The sequence below is a fragment of the Anser cygnoides genome, chromosome 1, assembly GCF_040182565.1.
Source record: "Anser cygnoides isolate HZ-2024a breed goose chromosome 1, Taihu_goose_T2T_genome, whole genome shotgun sequence".
Taxonomy (NCBI): Eukaryota; Metazoa; Chordata; class Aves; order Anseriformes; family Anatidae; genus Anser; species Anser cygnoides.
The window spans coordinates 55,846,861-55,866,580 of NC_089873.1; the positions used below are offsets into that span (position 1 = coordinate 55,846,861).

General features: G+C 51.2%; 2 protein-coding genes and 1 long non-coding RNA gene across 3 annotated transcripts in view; 2 read left to right on the plus strand and 1 right to left on the minus strand.

The window, feature by feature from the left end:
• Nucleotides 1–3,568, plus strand: part of LOC125180090 (uncharacterized) — a 3,914-nt gene extending 346 nt beyond the window's left edge. The window contains exon 2 of the long non-coding RNA XR_007158334.2: nt 78–3,568. This is a non-coding gene — a long non-coding RNA (uncharacterized lncRNA). The remainder of the gene's footprint in view (nt 1–77) is intronic.
• Nucleotides 3,353–13,309, minus strand: EIF3L (eukaryotic translation initiation factor 3 subunit L). Its single transcript, XM_066996413.1, has 13 exons — nt 13,199–13,309; nt 12,995–13,043; nt 12,676–12,886; nt 12,019–12,098; nt 11,675–11,736; nt 10,241–10,310; nt 9,447–9,520; nt 8,253–8,424; nt 7,832–7,986; nt 6,893–7,063; nt 5,386–5,883; nt 4,295–4,375; nt 3,353–3,603 (listed from the first exon to the last, which is right to left on the minus strand). The coding sequence occupies exons 1-13, from the start codon at nt 13,229–13,231 to the stop codon at nt 3,565–3,567; spliced, it is 1,695 nt and encodes a 564-aa protein (XP_066852514.1). The 5' UTR covers nt 13,232–13,309; the 3' UTR covers nt 3,353–3,564.
• A 176-nt stretch (nt 13,310–13,485) lies between these two features.
• On the plus strand, nt 13,486–19,065 carry ANKRD54 (ankyrin repeat domain 54). The gene is made up of 8 exons (XM_066996439.1): nt 13,486–13,728; nt 13,838–13,885; nt 15,085–15,183; nt 15,559–15,630; nt 16,008–16,055; nt 16,162–16,286; nt 16,550–16,657; nt 17,338–19,065. The coding sequence occupies exons 1-8, from the start codon at nt 13,503–13,505 to the stop codon at nt 17,410–17,412; spliced, it is 801 nt and encodes a 266-aa protein (XP_066852540.1). The 5' UTR covers nt 13,486–13,502; the 3' UTR covers nt 17,413–19,065.
• The last annotated feature ends 655 nt before the right edge of the window (nt 19,066–19,720 follow it).

The window sequence follows — 19,720 nt, forward strand, 5'->3', positions numbered from 1 at the left end:
GAAAACGATGCCCCCCCCCCGGCGGTGGGGAAGCTGAGGGTGCCGCTGCTAACGCCCCGGTTTTGTTTTCCCCACAGGAGCGCCCAGGCTGGAGCCCCAGGCTTTCAGCTGGCGGGTGGGTGCTGTGGCAGGCTGAGGGGAGCCTCTCCTGCCGCTTCTCCCCACAGCACGGAGAAGGCTGAACGCCTGGGGAAAAGTGCCTGAAGTCAATGGAGTCACCAGCCCTCGCTCCTGCCTTTTTTTTTTTTTTTTTCTGCTCTTGAAGGAGGGGGAGAGAACAGTATAAGCAGGAACTGAAAACGGTTTGGAGTGAACCCTAGTTTGTCTTAAAAAAAAAAATAAAGGAAAAGGCAACCTCATTTCTGGATCCTGTTCGAGCTTAGATGAGGCTGCTCTTGACATCAACGCTCAGAATTGCTAGGGCATGAGCCGCTGCAGCAGAGGATGTGAAAACATGGGACAGCAAAGTACATATGGGACATGGGTGTCTCCAGGGGTAGGCTCTGGGCCAGGGAGGGCTTTGAAGATAAGAACAGTTGGAGTTGCAGGCGGTACTTTGCAGGAAGCCCTGGAAGAAGTGGAGGAAGAGCACGATACGATCTCAGGAACCCATGACACTGGGAAGATGGATTGTCACAAGCATTGGCTTGTATGCTGAGTGTAACGATCTGACAAGGGGAGGGGGGGAAGCACGCTATTAAGCATTTGCTTATTTTGCTAAAGCTTTTTTTTCCATTTCCAGTGAGGCGATCTATACCCAGCTCTGTGGAAGACTGATCCATCACACACTGATGTCAAGCTTATTGCAGCCAATCCCAAATCTGGAGTCCCCTCTTCCTCTGCACATTTTTTTTTAAGTGGGCTGTGCATTCCATTCTCCTGTCAGATCTCACGCTTAGCACCATCCATACTCCATTCCTTCCTTGCTCTGTTTCATTCTACCACTCCCTGTCCCCAAAAGCTGTAACAGGTAAAAAAAATAGGTTCTCTGGGGTTCAGCCCCTCTTTAAGTGCCCAAGACAAGCTGTGGCATAAATCACCAAAAAGATACTATGTAGAGAAGAAAGGAAGGAAGTATTGCCACGACTTTGTAGCAACAGAGCTGGCTGCTCAGCCTTCCCCAGACCTGCCTGACAGCATCTTCCTGCTGTATCCTAAGGGAGCACAGGCTCAGGGATGTTTACTTAACTGCCTTTTCCAGGGTTGCTCGCTCCATACTTGCTCCCCTCACGACTGCAGGTCAGAGAGACAAAGTAGATAACCCTGTGCTGTGGCTCCCTCTTGAAACCACGTTGACCAGAACCGCCTGAGAGCACATCTGCTATCCGAGCCTTGCTGCGGCACGCGAGGCTGAGGTATAACAAACCCACCCTGCCTCCCTGCAGGGCGCAATTCCAGCAGCGAGGCTCTGCGGATGCTGCATGAACGCCCTGCATTCCTCTAGTTTCAAGCGGTGCCAGGCACCACGTCTCGCTGAGCCCATCTTTCCGCTCTGCGAGAGAGCTGCGGCTCTTCCTGGCTTCATTCCACAAGTGCCAGCCCCGGTCAGTTAACCTTCAGCAGTCCCTCAAGAGGCGTGGAGCCAGGCGGCCCAGCTGCGCCGGGCAGCGGATGGTCTCTGTGCATCCTCAGGAAGACACTCCAGCAGGCACAAAGACAAGCAGCAACGTATTCACCTATCTGAAAACAGCCTGAAAACGCCGGAGGGTTTAAGCTGGTAAATACATGCAGTGAAACTTTGTCATCCAAACACATCAATCACGGATTAAAAATGGACTAAATCCCAGCAGCACATTTGATTCGTTTTCTATGCTGTGAATTAGATCATGGAGATGCTGCCTTGCCAGAGGTTCCTCTGTTGTATATCACATCTACCTTAGCACATCATCTGTGAAAAACTTGGGCTTCGGATAATGAGAAAGCGAGAGGGGTGTTGCTGTTGACAGCTCCAGTCACTGCGCTGCTGTTGGTAAATATACCCAGGCAGAAGAGTCACAGAATCACAGAATCATCTAGGTTGGAAGAGCCAGCCCTAAAAATAAAAAGGACCAGATTCTCTTGGAGCACCACCCAGCTCCTGTTTTGCTGCAATGCAGCAGCATCTCAATCCTTCCATTTAATGATTTGGTTGCCCCAAACCCTTCAAAACCAGGAGTAAGTTCTGAGCAAGCACAACACCGGCAGCAGCAGCTAGAAGGCCAACAGGAGTTGCCCACTTAAACTGCGCTGCCTGCGCCCTGCCTGCTTGGGTTACGGGACTTCGTGATGGGGAATGCAACTTTTGAAGTTATCTAGGACAGCAGAAACTTGACCCTCGTTCAAACACAGCATATAGTCCAACAAAGGCTTATTATTCCTGACTTCCAAACAGAATCACACACGAAGCCACGCTGGACTGCCAGGACCCTCTCTCAGTGGAAAGGAATGAAAGGGAGGGGTACCAGGAGGCAGACGGGGTACAAGAAGCGTGCTTTGTGTAGCTTTCCTATTACACACGCAGGTTTTTTCTCTTGCACCTGTTGTTTCCACTCAAACACAAAACTATTTAAAGGCAGTCTGCAAAAGGAGAGGGGGGAGAGAGGGTGTGGAGGGTTGAGGAGATGCAATTCATTCTTTGCATCCTTTTCTCTTCCCCAATATTTATAGATCCTTGCTTCCCCTTCACAGGACTAATTTTCAGCTGCTCTTTCAAGGCACTGCAAGTTTGCCTGGAAGAATCTAAGGTGGCTGGAGAGCTAGGAAAACGTCTGAAGCTTAAAGCATTTAAAAGGTTTTAACAAATCGAATGCCCTCAGGCAATTTTCTGGGGAAAATGAACTCTTAAATTAAGGGCCAGGACGTGGGCATTGCCTGTGCTGAAATAAAACACAGCCTCCAGCAAGGACATCTCATCAGATGACCAAAGTTAATATTGGTTGAATGTTTAAAAATATCCTCCCCTTCCTTTAAAAACATGTTGATCCACTTGGGAGCATTTCTACTTCTTAAGAGCTAAAAAAAAAAGAGGGGTGGGAAGACAAAAAGGCAACCTTCTAGGAAAACAACCACGACTCGGGTTTATTCAATGTGGAACAACAGCTGAAAGGAATAATATTAGCTTGCAACGTTTTCCATATCCTGTGGAAATGCTGTGGAACAGCTCCTTTTCTCCCTGTTCACCAGTCCTGCAGCCTTCCCCGTTTGCTGTGTGCAGCGCCTCACTGAGCACGTAGGGCTAGTCCCAGTTACCTGCTACAGCATCAGCCACAGACAGCACAAACCGGCAGTAGCTGCCCATATCTCCGGATGCAATTATGTTCTTGCATGAAGTGGAGAAAAAAAAAAAAAAAAGAGAATAGCAGATACCGAATGCTCACCAGGAAAATTCCACTCCTTTATTAGATGTCTCGTCCTTCGTAGGATGGTTTGAGCCAAATGAGTCTGCTTATTTAAAGTACAAAAACCTTTTGAGCCACAGAGGATTCCAGAAATGCCAGAACCCTGGGCTCCCCTCCCTCACAGCAAAGAGAATAATCTCTCCCACCCACTTCTCTGCTCAGGCCGACAGTTGAATCCACAGAAGTTTCAGGGTCTCTGGCCCATCTTCTTCAAGGTTCGGTTCAGCTGGAATTAGAGAAAGCAAAGGTCAGAAACATACACAGTGATCGACACGCTACTAATCTCCTCAGCAACCTTAATCCAGTGGCTCTACTCCTTCCTCTGCAACTCACTGCCAGAAGAGCTCTCATGCAGCTGCAGGCAGTGTGTGGAATAGAAGGGGAATTAGAGAAACTCCCTCCTCCTCTCCCAGACAGCAGAGGAAGATGTGGGGAGAAGAGAGGTTGCAAAGTTCTAGCAATGGTATCTTAACAGGGTAACCCTCAGCCATGTACTGCTCGCATCCCCCTGTCTCAGGATTTTGCTGCCAACGTTTCCAACCCCACAGCAGCCTCTGCTGGGAGAGCGGAGCAGTGACAGCACGTCACCTCCTGTCAAGTCTTTGAGGGTGCTTTCTAGAGCCTTAGTTATGAGGGCAGAGATGTGAGCAACACCACACTTGTCTAGGGACAACGGAGTCCACTGCATTAGAAAGTAAAACCCTCCTTTTCGGTGTGGCTCGACTGGATGAGCACTTCTTACACAAGAACATACCATTCCTCAGAAGCGAGCAGCTGCTGCTCAGGCCACTTGGCTTTGCCCAGCACGGCACAGCACAGCTGTCACACACACACTACTCCTTCATCGGGCTCCGCAGAGCCCAAACCTTTCCCTACTTTTCCCACAGAGCTAACACGGTTTTCCTGTCTGGCCTCACCTCCTCAAACTTGTGGATCTGGCGGATGAAGAAGTCCCCATAGCGTCGAGCAACCTTTGTGTCTGCAATGTGGATCATGTCCTGGGGAAGGAAGAGCAGGAAGTCAGGAAAAGGACTGCGCTGGCAGTGAGCAGCACGCACTGCCGAACAGGAGGGGCAATGAAAGGGGCTTAACACGTACCCGACCTGTTCCAGTCCCTCAGCAAGCATTCTCTGGGGACTGCCTTCCCTTTACCCTCACTTGTGATGGGTCCCAAACTTGCACTGTATTTGTTTCCCACGTTCTTGCACCCTCTGCCTATTTTCAGCTCCCGTAGCAGCAGTTTGACAGCCCCAACCCCAGCTCACACTTCGCTTCCCTCTACCAGCAGCTACAAGTGGTTCTGTCTGCCAGGAGAGCCAGGCTGCCGTGCAAGTCAGGCACAAATCTATTTGGTTCAGGTAAACAGGGAAGACAAAGCAGCAATGAGACCCTGCAGGTACAGACCTGCTCTAAGGACAAACAGCAAGGGGCAACATTTTCTCCTTGTCTGGCAGGCAGCAAGAAACCCAATTGCTTTGAAACAAAATCCTAAAAGGGTCTTTCCCGTGTTTCCTACTGCCCTAAGCTGCATGGTAGGTTGGTGGCAGGACCATAGCTTGCATTTAGGTTCCTCCTAGAGCAGAGAGGGCTAAATGATGCTTCTGTGAGAAACAGAACTGTAACATGACAGAGCCACACCCCTCCTTTGTCAAGCAAAGGAGACACACAGGGGACACACCTACAAAACTGATAATCTCACCTGATGCTGACAGCACTATCTCTCACCCAGCTACCGCCCCCTGAGAACACTGACAAATGATTCGCTCTGTCCCGGGGAAGACATTTAGGGCTTTTTTCCTCCTGGGTATGACGACTGCCAAAGCTGCCTGCAAGATCCTATCACTGTTCATCCACCAGCACTTCCATTAAGCACGGCTACAGCTTCACCGTGGGCAGCCACGCCCATCGCACGGCATGGGAATGTTTCCCGCAGGCTGGAGCAAAACCCGGCGCTGCCAAAATTTGCCGGGTGAAGGAACTTCCCAGCCAGCGAGGGGCAGACACCAACCTTGTCAATATAGAAGTCGACCTCAGAGGCGGACTGGAACTCCCCATCCAGCGCAGATATGCCGCTGGTCCAAACCAAGTTCTTCATCTTGTGCTTGAAGACGAGCAGCTGGATGCGAAACTCCTGTTCCGTGAGGTCCAAGAAGCCAGCAAGCTTGGCCACAGGCATGGTGGTATAGAGCTTGAGGAAGCTACGGATGGTGGAGAGCTGAGCCTGCTGCTGAACCTCGTCAGCAAAGACCTTGAGTTGCTGCAGGAAGGGCTCCTTGTGGTAGTTGGGGTGCACGTTGTCATAGTTGGGCACCACGGGGGAGAGGAACTTGGGGCAAGCGTAACTGAAGAGCTCCTCGTAGACTTGAGCGTCCCCCTTCTGCATGCGCAGCATCTTGTCCCCGTACTTCTCTCGCAGCTGCAGGTGGATGCTCTCGTCTATGCGCATGGGGTACATGGTGAGGGCGATGGCTAGGAGGGCGTGCATCTGCTCGTTCTGCTTGTTAATCTGAGGCAGAGAGGAGAACCTGTCAGCCTGTCGGTGGGCTCAGGATTTACGGCGCAGGGGAGAGGAGGGAGCTGTGCTTTTCAGAGACAGATCCTCTACCCAGAGCACTGCTGGCCCTAATGCTCAAGGGGAACAGCACCAAGAAGTGCTTCTGGGCAAAGCAGATGAATGCTGTACCAAGCCTAACGTCGATGAAAAAGGGGAAATGACAAGAGGAAAGCACAGAGGAGTGAATGTATCCACAGCCACGCAGAGCTTGGACGGCCAGAGGCAGGTTTGATTTCTTTGGTGCAAGAAAGTCCAGAGGAGTAGGTACAGGAAAGGAAACGAGTTCAAGTCATCTCCTACACGGACTGGCAAGGGATTGTTATTAGGGAGGCCAGCGAAGAAAAGAGTGAGAAGGAAAATTCGTATGAGTGAGGGATAAAACAGTTATGTGGCTAAAACTTACACGCCAAGTTTTTGAAGTGCCACGGAAATAGGAACTGCCTGATTTGGCTACACGAGGAGTTGTAAATGAATCATAAGGATGACGAGGAGAGAATAGCAGCAAGGTAGTTAAAAAAAAAAAAAGGCATCAGAGGCAGCTTAGGTGGAGGAAGACAGAAGCTTTGTTTTAGCCACGATGAGTTTTTTGCATATGACTATCTGATAATGGAAATATATCTGATAACAGAAGTAGCCTGAAACACGGGACTGAACAGGACTGAGTTTTAAGGAGCTTTGGCAAGAGTATCATTAGCAGCTGACATTCATTAACAACACTGCCCACAGGAAAAATGCAGATGGAACAGGGGCAACTGCACAGCGAACAGCTAAAAGAACCAGTAACGCAGCTAAAAGAAAACATGGACACAAATGGCAAAGCAGGTCAAAGGACCTCCAGTCACCGTCAGTCTAGAAAATAAAGCTGGACTATGAGATGTGGGTTATTGGGTGGCAGAGGAGGGACAGGAAAGGAGACAGCAGCCTTCTCTTTTGGGAAGCCTAGACCCACTCTCTCTCTTACCATCTCGTACTTGTAGGTTGTCCTCTGAAACATGCTCTTGGTCCTCTGGATGTAGAGGAGGATGTTGGCAAAGACGCGGATGGCATCCTGGTAACGCCGCATCATGAGGTAGGCGAAGCCCACGTAGTAATAGGTGGTCACCTGGCACTCAGGCACGCGGGAGTACATGCTCTGAGGACGGATGCACCGTTAGAGGGGAGACGACCACCTCTGACCCCAGCAGCTCGTTACCCAGCATCCAGACACCTCTGCCTTTACTCCAGTCTCAAATATTGTAGGAAACCTCACCTCACATCCATCCCTGCACCAGCTTCCTCACTGCTTGTTAGATCATCCCACCCCCTATGTTTTCTAGTTTTGGCTTCCTGCAAGCAGGAGACCCTTGCGCTGTGCCTAGTACTGCTTCACTCAGCTCCCTTCCCGCTATTTCTGCTGAGCCTTGGACCAAGCCCGTGTTGCAGAGGGACTTTTTTTAGGCACTGTTGTCACAAGTAACACCCAATCCTAGAGCAAACACATGCAGGGTGGGAGCGGGCACAGCGAGAACAAGAGAGTCAAAAAGAAGAGGAACGATCCATAAACCAAGGTGGGAGCGAAGTATCCCGCTAGCGCTGTGCTACTGCTTACAATTCAATTAATATTGCCCCTAATGACGCTGCCTTGCACAACGCAGCAAACAAACCTCCTAAAGAATCGGGCGTATGTGCTACAACAGCAGCAGTCATTACCATATGGCTTGATTTGCTGCCAAAGCTCCAGCTGTGTTCTGCACACGCAAGCGTGGAACTAGATGTTTCTTCCAGCTAATCCTACAGACTCACTGCTGACAACAGCAACAACCTCCTCCTCAGCTACAGGATCAATTATGGCAATTTTCCAGGAGCCTATCTGAACAGAAGCATTTGGAAAACTAGAGTGGAGGATTTGCTGCCTCATTACCTTCTTGTTGAGCTCAATGTTCTCCAGAACCTTGATCGCTTGGTAGTAATCCCCCAGCAGGGAGTGCAGACGCAGCAGCCCAACCAGGCTGAAATAGCCCAGCATCTTGTAGAGGGAGTGGCGACCATATTCGCCAGCCACACTTTCAGGATCACCTAGGAACAAAAAAGGAGCCGTTATGCTGTCCCCCCAAGGGAACGAGCTCTCCTTTCCACACCTCTGTATTTACAAATGAAGGAGCAGGACCTCCAGTGTAATCATTTCTCACGTAAGGCCTATGAGAACGTAAGAACCTCTTCCCAGTCAATCCATCCAATGATTAAGGGTTTGATCCAGCTCCCAGGTCAAGAAAACAGCTTGGTCAAACCACAGCAAGGCAGCAGAGACACCAACCTTGCGTGGCATCACCCAGCTATCTCACCTCCACTTGTGTAGACCTCCAGCTGTCGGTTGATGTTGGATTTGTCCACCAGAGAGTGCAGCACGTTAAGGACACTGTGGACGTTCCAGATCTTGGGGTTGGAACGAAGGAAATCAATTTCTTCTTCAGACTTCTTGGCTGTCTTGCAGCGGTACTGGCTGAAAGACTGGAACTGTGGGGAAAAAGCAGATTTGATGTTGAGGGGCTAGTTTGGAGATGTTCATCTAAGTGCAGTAAGCTCATGAGTTGATCACACAAATGCAGTACAACAAGCTACAAGTCCCACGGAAAAGAAGAGTTTAACTTGAGAACACCTGGCAAACAAAGTGGCAAATTATACCACCATTAAAGTACTTAAAGAAAAAACTGGTACTGTGCAGAGGCAATCTGAGGAAAAAGGCCAGTAAACACAACCAAGTGAAAGATCTCTTTGACAATTAGGACAGGCAACTAAACACCAATTTGCTGTCTAAAGAAGTAACAAAAAGAATGACCAAGTCGTAAGATGTGTCCGCACACAAGACACCCGTCCTTTCATATCTAAGCTTCACAAGACTGCACTTGAGGAATTCCAAGCACCTCTACAATATTAAGTTACACAGAAAGGAGTCTGTAGAGAAAAACCAACAGTACTTGAGATCTGAATTACTGCACTCTGAACAGTAAGCATAAAAATATTTCCTAACATCAAGATCTTAGACCATAGACTTCAAATAAGGTCAGTAATCTTTCAGTGCATGCATAAAGGCCCTGCAAACGACAAAATACAAAACTAAAGTAAAACCACGTAACAAACAGAACTAGTATGAACAAGCACGTTAATAAAATCTTTGTGGTTATAGCAGCAGATTTCAGTCAGGCTTTGTACAAACCAGGCAAAAATGGAGCTGTAAAAAAAACAAACCAAATGAGGAAAAAAAAATAACACCACCACACAAAAAAAACAACACAACAACTGAAACAGAAATATCAGTAGCAGTTCAGGACTCCCTAAACGGCTCCTGGTAGCTCAAAAACCTGCATATTTACAGCTACTTCACCTACCCAGTGTCACACAAATAACAGCGCTCACTAAAGCTGTCTGACCTGCAATGATACCCTAGCTATGAGAATCACAGAGAGGAAGACGGAAAATTTAGTAGTGCTAATAGAGGCAAGGCCACCCCACAACGGCCCAGTCTCAGAGTCACGTACCTGGTATATGAATTCATCGATGATATCCCAGAGCCACTGGTTGGGCAGTTCCAGAGGAGCAGGACCATCAGCATCTGCAGAAGACCGTTAGTGATAGACGAGAAATTAACGCCTCGAGCAAGAGCAGTGGCAGAACTGGAGGAAGAGGCAGAATTGAGAACACAAGAATTCTCCTGAACTGAGAAATACAGCAGCAGATGAATGAGGTTTGCAGCAGGGAGGTGATATGTAGCTCTGGCTACCTCAGCTGCCTTCATTTTTAAATACGAGTGTGTACAGGGTTAATGTCTCGAGTGTGACTGCTCAGCAGCAGTGATTCTCAGAACTGCACACAAATTCTACGGGTTTATCCCAGCCACTTTTCTCTGCAAGACGACTGGCAGGAAGTCACAAACATTTAAATTTATCCCAAGCGGAGTCAACAACAGTAAAGAGCTGTGAAACGCTGCTGTAGTTTCCCAGCTTACCTTTACTAAAAAGCAAAATTAAGCCGTAAGCGAAAATTCAAGGAAGATGGAAAACTAGATAAGTTTTGTTTCGTTTTTCTTTCTTTCTCTTCTCTCCCTTTAGAACATTTCAGAAAGCACTGTAAACTGTTTGGGCTTTTTGTGGTTTAAAGTTCCTGGATGTAAAGTTCAATAAATTCAAGTATATGGAAAGCTCATGGACTACTTTTCTCTATACAATCTATAAGGAAACTTCTTCCAGTTTCTCCCCCTTTCTCCAGCTCTATCCTCTCCACCCATTCTTTGTCTCCAAAATGCACAAACCAAAAGAGAATTGCAGCAACTCACTCAGGATGTAGTTGAAGAGATTGCAGTAGTTGTAGTAAGATTCAAATCTCTGCTCCAGAGTGGGGCCCCCCTGCAATGAGAAGGCAGTACAGTCCGTTTAGTTTGAAGCACAGCAGGACTGAATAAATTCAGGGCAATAACGTAGGAAGGACAGGCAACGGTCACAGCATTTGAGGCTGTAATTTGGCGATGTTAGCGCCAATTTTCAACCAGGACACCATCAGCACCACCCAGAAAACCTGAAATTGTCTCACTATGGTCCAGTAGAAGAGGGCTAGGGTTAGGTGGCTTGTATCACTGAAATCTCCTACAAAGAGAATGCCTTAACTCTCCTTGTCCAGACTGTCCTCTTGTTGTCCAGACTTAGGAACTTCATATTACATTCAACAGCTTCTTGTCCTTCTCCCTTCACGAAAGACCTTAGGCCCTAGACAATACTTTTAAACGCTTTCGAAAGACCAATGAACACAGTAAGGAACCACTCTTCTTAGAGCCATCTTCCTTGTTTCACCTGTAGACACCCGTAGGCAGTTTGAGAACCTCTTACAGAGCACCTCAAGAAACCAGTCTCTCCTGTTAAAGCAAGCCTTGGTACTTGGCTCAATACAGCAACCGTTTTGAAGTTCCCATTTCTCCACCCTCTGGTCCCCATCAAAGCTACAGCTATTATTCATCTACCCTGTGAGTCACATACCTGTTCTGTTTCTTTCCTTAAACAACCAAGAACTAGTTTGATTTTCCTACTGATTTCAAATTAGCCTTTTTAAGGGGGAAAAAAAAGTGTTTTTTTTATAGATTATTATTTCCTCTGTTTCCTTTTCCTCTTCAGTGCCCATGTTTCCTTTTCCACTAGACACTCTAACCCCATATGGTCTTTTAATCACAAACCATGTAGCCTTCTCTCGTGACACCCCCTCTCATGACACCCCCTCTCATCCACCTGATGATCTGAAGAACAAACAAAGAGCCACAAAGGAACACGCAAAACAAGCCGATCTCTAAGTCCTGTATTTACAGCTCTATCCAGAAGAAAACTCAGCTCCCTCCCAGCACCTCCTTCTCCCCTAAGTTTGCCAGTGACAAACTTCCACATAACGGCCTCCTGAAAACGCAGACCAGGCCTTCTTTTTCGTACCAGCTGTCACGGAAACCTGCACACTAATTACAACCAAGTTCGGGGAGACACCTAACGAGCTTCAGAAAGAGAGTCAAGTCTTGCTTTTCAGCTATCAGCAAATCTTTACTCAACTAACGAAAAGCAAGGATTTTAAGCTTCCCTAAAAGTAACTTGACTCATACTTCATAAACCTTTCCAAACTTGTTTTGCAAAAATTATGGAACCACTAATGCTACTGTGGCAGGAAGATTTGGCAAGTTTTCTTGCACAGAGAAGCCAGTGTACGACCAAAAGGAAGACACGGGGCAAATACTCACGCTGACTTTGGCATAGATGTGCCTATAATACAGCTCCTTGTACAGGATGAGGAAAACTGCATCTGTGAAAGGTGAGAGAACTGAACGTTAGCAAACCACAAGGCTTAGGCAACTGGAACTCTCAGAGATGCTGGTGATGCTCTTACTGGCACAGCAATAAAGAGAGGCAAAAGAGGACACTTTGCTCAGTTTTGACTTCCTGACAGGCATCTACTGATAGAGCTGCCGCAGTGAGCAAAGATGAGCAACTCAGAAATCAGCGACAGCGTGCTCCAGCTCACTAATAAATCAGAAGTGATTTAGTTCCTTAGCTCTCTGATAAAGAAAGAGGAAGAAATGCTTACCATTTCCAACCTGGGGGGCAATGGCCTCCGCCTCTGGCCATGGGGTGTTCTTGAAAAACCTTTCTGTCAGCTTTGTCCAGCTGAAATACAGACACACACATGGCTTGAGAAACCGTTTAGCAGTACCAGAGAGCGGGAGTTAGGAGTTTGCAATACAGAAGGCTTGGACTTGACGGGAAGCAGAGCAACATCCCCCTTTATTAAGACCAGTGTTGAAGCAAATAAGGGCAAACAGAGAAATTAAATTCTTTAATTTGTCCGTAAAGTATGGAACAATTGCATGTGTTACTTTTACATTCTCTTTATGGTAAAGTAACGCAGCTACAGGCACAAACGGGAGCACCTGTAGAGAACGGATGTGATTATAGCTCGTCGCTTTCTGCAAACCGGCACTGCTGGGCTCACTTTTTGCTGCCAACATCCCACGGGACCTATATGTTCTTTCAGGTGGGTCACAACTCCCTTAGACTTATGTTAAACTAATGGCCTAGAAATATGTTTTTGTCTCGTTTTTCCGATTTAATTCAAGCCGCGGGCTGTATTTTAAAGAAAACCCAGAGCTGGAACAAGACCATTAGTGATTCCTTAAACAAACTGGGAGTGATTTCAACCAGTTTTGAGGGGCGATTCTCCCCCGTGGGAAGGCCGGCCTGGTACCTGTTCTCGTAGATGTCCTGGATCTCGTACACCTTCTGGTCGATGACGTCGCTGGAGACGCGGCTGGCCTGCAGCTCGTACACCTTCTGGTCGATGAGATCCGACACGGTCTTGTGGAAGTACTGGATGAAGTTTTTGATCACCTCGGGGATCACCTGGTAGGTCTGCTGCTCGTACTGCCGCTCGTAGGCCAGGTCCTGCTTCGGGTCCCCTGCGAGGGGCAGAGAGAGAGGCGGTTATGGGGGGGAGGGGGGGTACGTGTGGCAGCCCCCCCAGGGCCTGCTCGCCCCCCTCCCGGCGGGCTGCGGCCCGCACTCACCCGTGTGCAGGTCGTAGTCGGCCGAGTAGGCGTACGGGTCGTAGGCGGCCTAAGGGAGAGAAGTCACCGACGTGAGCCCCGATCCGGATCGGAATCCGGATCCCGATCCCGATCCCAATTCGGATCCCGATCCGGATTCAGGATCCGGATTCCGATCCCGATTCGGGTCCAGCCCGGCCCCCCACCCCCTCGCGCCCCCCTCACATCGTTGTCGTAGTCCTCGCCCGGGTAGGCCATGGCGGCGGCGAGGCAGGAAGGAAGAAGGCCGGGCAACCCGGCGTACGGCTACGGCTGAGGTGAGAGGCCGCGCGCTCTCATTGGTTGAACTAACCGTCTGTCTTCAACTCTTCTCTCTTATTGGATAAACCGCCTGCCCATCATCCACTCCCAGCTCCCGCCTCCGCGGCTGCACCCGGAGCGTGCTGCGCCTCCGATTGGCCGAGCCGAGCCGTTGCCATGGCGACGGGCTAGTCCCGCCCCCCGGCGGCCCGGCCCGCTCCGTGAGGGGATGGAGGAGGGCGGCGGCGGCGGCGGCGGCTCGGGGCCGGCAGCGGGGCCAGGCCCGGGGCTGGGCCCGGCGGCGGCGGCGGCGGCGGCGGCGGGGGGCGGCCCGCTGGGCTGCCTGCACGTCCTGTGGCAGCGGGACGAGCCCGCCGGCAAGATCCCGGCCCGCCGCCTGCGCAGGGCCGCCCGCCTCCACCGCCGCCTGGGGCCTACGGGCAAGGAGAGCCACGGTGAGGGGGGCCGGGAGGGGAGCGGAGGGGGGTCTGCGGCGGGCCCGGGGGGAGCTTCCCGGCCTTCCCCCCCCGGGCCTGCACGGTAACGGCCGGCTTCTCTCCACAGCGCTGAAGAGGCTGCGCGAAGCCGCCAACGGGAACGATTTGGATACAGGTGAGGCGCCGGGCTGCATAAGGCAGCGTGGCGCTGATCGATCGGCCCCTTGTCATCGCCTGGCCTGCTCTGTGCTGTTCCCTCGGCCGAACTGCGCGCCAGGCCCTGCTGTGAAGGGAGCTGGAAGCTGAGCTGGCGTGTGGGAGCGCCTGAAATGTCAGACGGGGGGTTGTCGGGCACCCTTCAACTCCAAAATATGCCCGGCATCACAAACTGAGGGGTACAGCGACCTGTGAGCTCTGTCAGGGCAGGAAGGACGTAGCTTGGTTTCAGTCACCGAGTCAAAATGAAGACTGAAAGAGTCAGGCTTTATGAAAATCCTGTTTCTTTCACTTTAGTTCTGGACCTGTACTTGATACGCCGTTTCCCCTGTTTATAATCCTGAGGTGTTCCGTGTACCCCACAGCTTGAGGAAAAGTAGGCAGCTCTGCTGGAGAAGCAGCTGGGTGGAAGAGCAAGGGGAACAACTGCAAGTAGATGATGATAAGGCTACCGGGGCTGTTCGTTAGCTCACTTCCATACATCATCTCTTAACTTATCTCTTATCTTATTCATACTGCCACTTGTAGGGCAAAAACTAGGGCTACCAGTCAGTAGCCGCCACTCTTAGGGCAAAAACTAGGAGCTGCAGGTGAACCCAGGAAGTGACCTGTTCAAAACAGATGCGAAGAGGTAGTTTTTCCTCACTGGGTGGAGTTACGCTGTGAAACTTGTCACCGTGGGTCCACACTGATGGGCAAAGTTCATGCAGATGCAAAAAACGACTGCAGAAATCTGTGAAGACAGCCCGTGGAGGGCTGTTGACCACACGTTGCTATTTCTGGCTTGGGAAGTGCCTGAGATACAGATGACTCAAGGCTGTGAGAGCTAGCCTCGCATCCTTGGCATCATTTTATACTCCATTTGCTGCTGATTGTTCTTGGAGCCTGAATATTTGGCTAGACAGATCTTGAGCATTAGCCATTACAGCCGTTGGGCTGTCTTTTAAGGCAGTGCGTGCGAGCTGACAGAGGCTGTAGCAGGGGAGGAGGGCGTGTTGCTGGTTCTGCTGAGCCTGGATGCTTGCTGGAGCTGGCTCACGCCCAGCTGACGGCGTGCAAAGTCCATGTTTAGCTGCAGAAGAGCGGGTGGCGTCACCCCTTTCTGGTCAGGTGCCCCCCTCAACTCACCTGCGTCCTTCTTCTCCTTGGCGCTGTCAGTGCAGCAACTCCTGGAGGATGGAGCCGACCCCTGCGCTGCAGACGACAAAGGCCGGACAGCCCTGCACTTCGCCTCCTGCAACGGCAACGACCACATCGGTGAGTGGGGAGGGGTCGCTTTTGGGGGATGTTCTTTCTTTTGGTGCAGCGCGTGATGGAAATTGCCGGTTCCGTGTGTTTTGTGGCAAAGTCGCCAGCTGAACTCCAGCTGTGGGACTTGCAATCCCCGTGCTGGGGTGGGAGCAGCAGCAGCTCCCAGCTGTAGGGCTGCGCTGGTGCAGAAGGAGGGATGTCCTTGGCCCCAGTCCTTTCTCTCCGGGAGGGAGGGAGCTGGAGAGCTGAGAGAAGCACCCCTCATGCAGCTGCGGACCGGTGGCACGCCGTGTGCTGCCAAACGAGGCTGCCTTCAGCAGCGAGGTTTGTTCAGCGGGGCAGAGGGAAGGGACTGACGTGGCTCTGTTTCGTTGTTCCCAGTGCAACTGCTTCTGGACCACGGCGCTGACCCAAACCAGAGGGACGGGCTGGGGAACACTCCCTTGCACCTGGGTAAGTGCCACGCAGCTCGGCTCTGCGTGCGGGGAGGGGAGGTGAGCACTGCGTCGCTATCCTTCCTTTGCATCTTCTATCCTGTGCATCACAGTATGCATCCCCAGCTTTAAGAACTTCAGGGGGATTCTTTGCATTCAGTACCTTCATCCCTCATGAGGGTTTAGGGTCAGATTTAGAGAAATCCCATTTCCCTGCCTCTGCCGGCCCCAAGGAGCATGAGATCTGTTCCAGAGAGAGTATCCAGGCTTGAGCGTGAGGTTACACTTAACGGTGGGGCTCTTCCTCTTTCTCACGGCAAAGAGCCTTGGGAAAGCGGCAGGAATTTCGTTGTTTGCTAGTACCTCTGAGTTGTGTGTCCTGTTTTCCCTCCCCAGCTGCCTGCACGAACCACGTTCCTGTCATCACCACGCTGCTGCGCGGAGGTAACGTTTCCCCTCTAACAACCACAGCCTGCCCCTGCCCTGTTGACATTCCCCGGGAACACTGAGTCTTTAAGACAGACCTCGCTTTCTGTCCCCGCTCCTGCAGGGGCCAGAGTTGACGCCTTGGATCGAGCTGGCAGAACCCCGCTGCACCTCGCTAAATCGAAGCTCAACATCCTGCAGGAAGGGCTCTCCCACAGCCTGGAGGCTGTACGCCTCGAAGTGAAACAGGTAAAAGAAGCGGCCCCACATCCTGGTGAGGTGCTGCAGCCGCCGGCAGCCTCCTGCGGGCTACAGGTCACATATTTAGCAGCTGTTTGAAATACCTGTCTCTAGTCTTCTAGCTGCTCTGGGGAGAGTTTGACTTCTTCCTTCTGTTTTCGGAGACCTTCCTTTTTCCAACCACTGCTCTGAATTTTAACTGCTCTTCCTGCTAAAACATCCCAGCCTGATGTGGCTGTCTGACGGTCGCCTCTCCTCCCTGGTGGTTTCAGATTATCCAGATGTTGCGGGAATACCTGGACCGCCTGGGGAGGCATGAGCAGAAGGAACAGCTGGACGACCTCTGCTCGAAGTTACAGATGACCAGCACAAAGGAGCAGGTAGGCAGCGTCGGGCTACCGTGACTCACCGTCTTGTGTTGTGGCTTCTGCGTTCAAGAGAGTTACTGCGTGAGCAAGGGAACTTTAAAGACGGGCTTGTGGACGTGTTCCTGCTCGCGCTGGGTGATGTGGCCAAGTTATGTGGTGACTTGTGGTACTGCTTTGGCTGGAATTCAAAATGCAGAAGGCATCAGGGAGTCCAGCAGCTCCGCAGAGAAGCTGGAAGCCAGGCGTGCTGAGTGCACAGGCGTTTTAAGGCCAGGAGGCAGCACAAACGCACAGGGTTTCGGTGCCTTTATTTTACCCGCTTGGTTGGCTTTATTTTGTTTTCTTTTCTTTTTCTGGTAGAGAAGATTGGCCCTCGAAAACAGGCTTAGAGGCCGTGGCCGAGATACTCACTGTTGAGTTCTGAGTAGTGCACCAACGCGCTTCTATTTTAAGGGCTGGTTAGACGAGGTGGAGGTCAAGCATCAGTCTCCTGAGGAGGGGGGAAAACCTCCTTTGCCTTAGTTTAGGGCTTGTTTGAGCGTGAGGACAGAAGTCCTCCTGCACGATTGTGGAGCCAGTCGCTCAGCACGGGCGTTCCTGTGGATCCGTAGTCCCTGCTGCGCGGGGTTTTTCTCTGGGGTGGCGGGCAGCTGCATTCCCGTGCCTGATGTCCAGCTGTATTCTTCTGGCAGGTGGATGAGGTTACGGACCTCCTCGCCAGCTTCACGTCACTCAGCCTGCAGATGCAGAAGATGGAGAAGAGGTAACGGGCTTCCGACCCACGTCTCTGACCCAGAAGGAGAAGCCTTAGAGAAGAAGGCGCGCTTTGCAGACTGATGAATGAACGTTGCCGCCCCTGGCCGTGCCTGCCAGATCCGTGCTCTGGCTGGTGCTCAGACTGTCCCCATGCCTGCCTCGTGGGGAGGCAATGGGGTTTGGACAGCAGAGTTCTGCAGCTGAGACTTTTGGGGAAGAAAAAAAAAAAAAAGGAGTTGTTCTTTTTGTCAGATGGGCTGGCACTGAATAGGATACCCCTCTCGGAGGTAGTCTGCCTTGTCCTAAGCACTTAGCTCAATGCAGGTCGGGGCTGATGCCGCGGGCAGTCACCAGCCAGCTCAGCTCACTGCTGGCCACCTCACTCAGCTGCTGGCCACCGTCACAGACCTGCCTGGAACAGGCTTCTTTTGCCACCACCGCAGTACCAAACAGCATGGGGGGGCGGGAAGCGGGTGCCTCGGACGACAGAAGGCTTTGTGCTGTGAGAATTACGTGCACTTTATTCTGCATGGTAGCAGCTGAGCAAACATACTGCCTTCAGAAACGCGCACCCAAGCTTAATCCTGACTGTCCCCAGAGCCTGCAGTCAGAGGGCAGAGAATCTGGCCGGTTGCGATTGGGATACAAAGCTTTTAATCAAACTAGCAGGTTCCTCTGGGCACGGTTTATAAATCACTGCTGAAAGTTAATGCTTAAATACCAGAGTGAATCACTTGTGAAAGTTACCCAGGTAGACAATTAGCAGGTCAGGGTTGCCCCGATGCAAAGATAAGGTTTAGGGGATGACTTAATATTAGCGCGGTTTTAGGCAGCCGTCTGCATCTTGTAAAAAAATCAAAACGAAGCCAAACCAAAACAACAAAAACCCAGTGTAACTGACTTTTCTGTTTCCTGCTGCTGGCAGTCTCGGGCAGGAGGTCCAGCAGCAAGAGGAGCTGCTGTGTATTCAGCCATGTTGTCGGGCTGGGGTGAAGGTGGATTTAACCCAAACCCAGAGCTGACACCCAGGCTTGCTGGTCGTAGAGACACGCTGCTCCCGGGCCTGAAGTTCATTTTGAGGAATAAGGTGAGACTTCTGCCCAGGGTGGTGCCGCTATGAAGGATGCAGGGAATTGCCCTTGCTGCTCTGCCCCGCTGTGGTTAGTAATGAAGACATGGGTTGATTTGTTTTGAAGCAGAGATGCGTGAAATCTCGCAGGTAGGGCACGGACAGCAGCAGGGTGACGAGAAGATGCCCGATAGTTCCCACCTGTGCAGCACACCTAAATGAGGAGGTGTGCTGGTAGCAATACCCACCCCACAGCTTGGGGAGTGCTGGTTTGGAGTGTCTGTTCTTGGGATTCAGCTTAACTGGGTAACGGCCGCAGCCTGGAGCATTCCTCAGAGACATCTTCTCTAACACCTGGCCTCCTGTCCAGGAAAAGGACCTCAAAGCTGAGATACCAGAATACGCATTGCTTTTAGACGGGGTCATCCGCTGGTGCTGGAAGCCACGGTTAAGGCACAGCGTTGTGGTAGGGCTGGAGCTGTCACTGTGAATAACGTTACTTTGTTAGGATATGCTGGAAGGGACGGATACGGAGGGGGTGGGAGACAATCTGACCTTTTTGTATTTTGAACTTCAATAAAATCCTGTGAGCGTTTTTTGGACTCCACAGCCAGTTCTCTCTTTTCGGAGCGGCTCATTCCTCTTTACCTATGCTCCCGGCCCCAGGCACAGCACCAGGCTCTGTAACTGCTGCTTTCGAACCTGGTATTGAAATCAGAAGTGACAACGCAAAATTGTTTGAATTCAAACAGCGGTCTGTTTGCAGACCAAGGTACACGGCTGCTGGCTCGCTTTCCGATCTTGACTCCCACAGTCAAGGAATCCAAACTTTAAATCTAGTTAGTTGCTGCGAAACTGTACAAACAGAGGGAAGAAAATCCCAGGGGGATTGCTTCAAGGTGGAAGATGGCATGCTGTGCAACGAGGAAAAGCAGCTTTGCCCAGTCTGCGCTCCTGCATCAGTACGGAGCTGGTGGGGAGGAGGCAGCAGAACTCAGGCCTTGCCCTGTGCCAAGTGAAATGTCCGTGCTGTGAAGAGGGCGAAGGGATTAATTAGGTGCTAGGGAGGACATGGGGCAGGGCAGAGACTTCACACAGAGGTCCCTGTGAGAGGAGCGGGTGACCTGGGTGTCCGGCCTGTCCCGGTCGTGCTTCCTCCCACCTCAGCCTAGGCTCGGTGACCACGTTCACCCGGCCGCCACCGCTTCTGCGCTCAACAGCCTTGTTGCTGAGGAGACCATTAAGGTGCC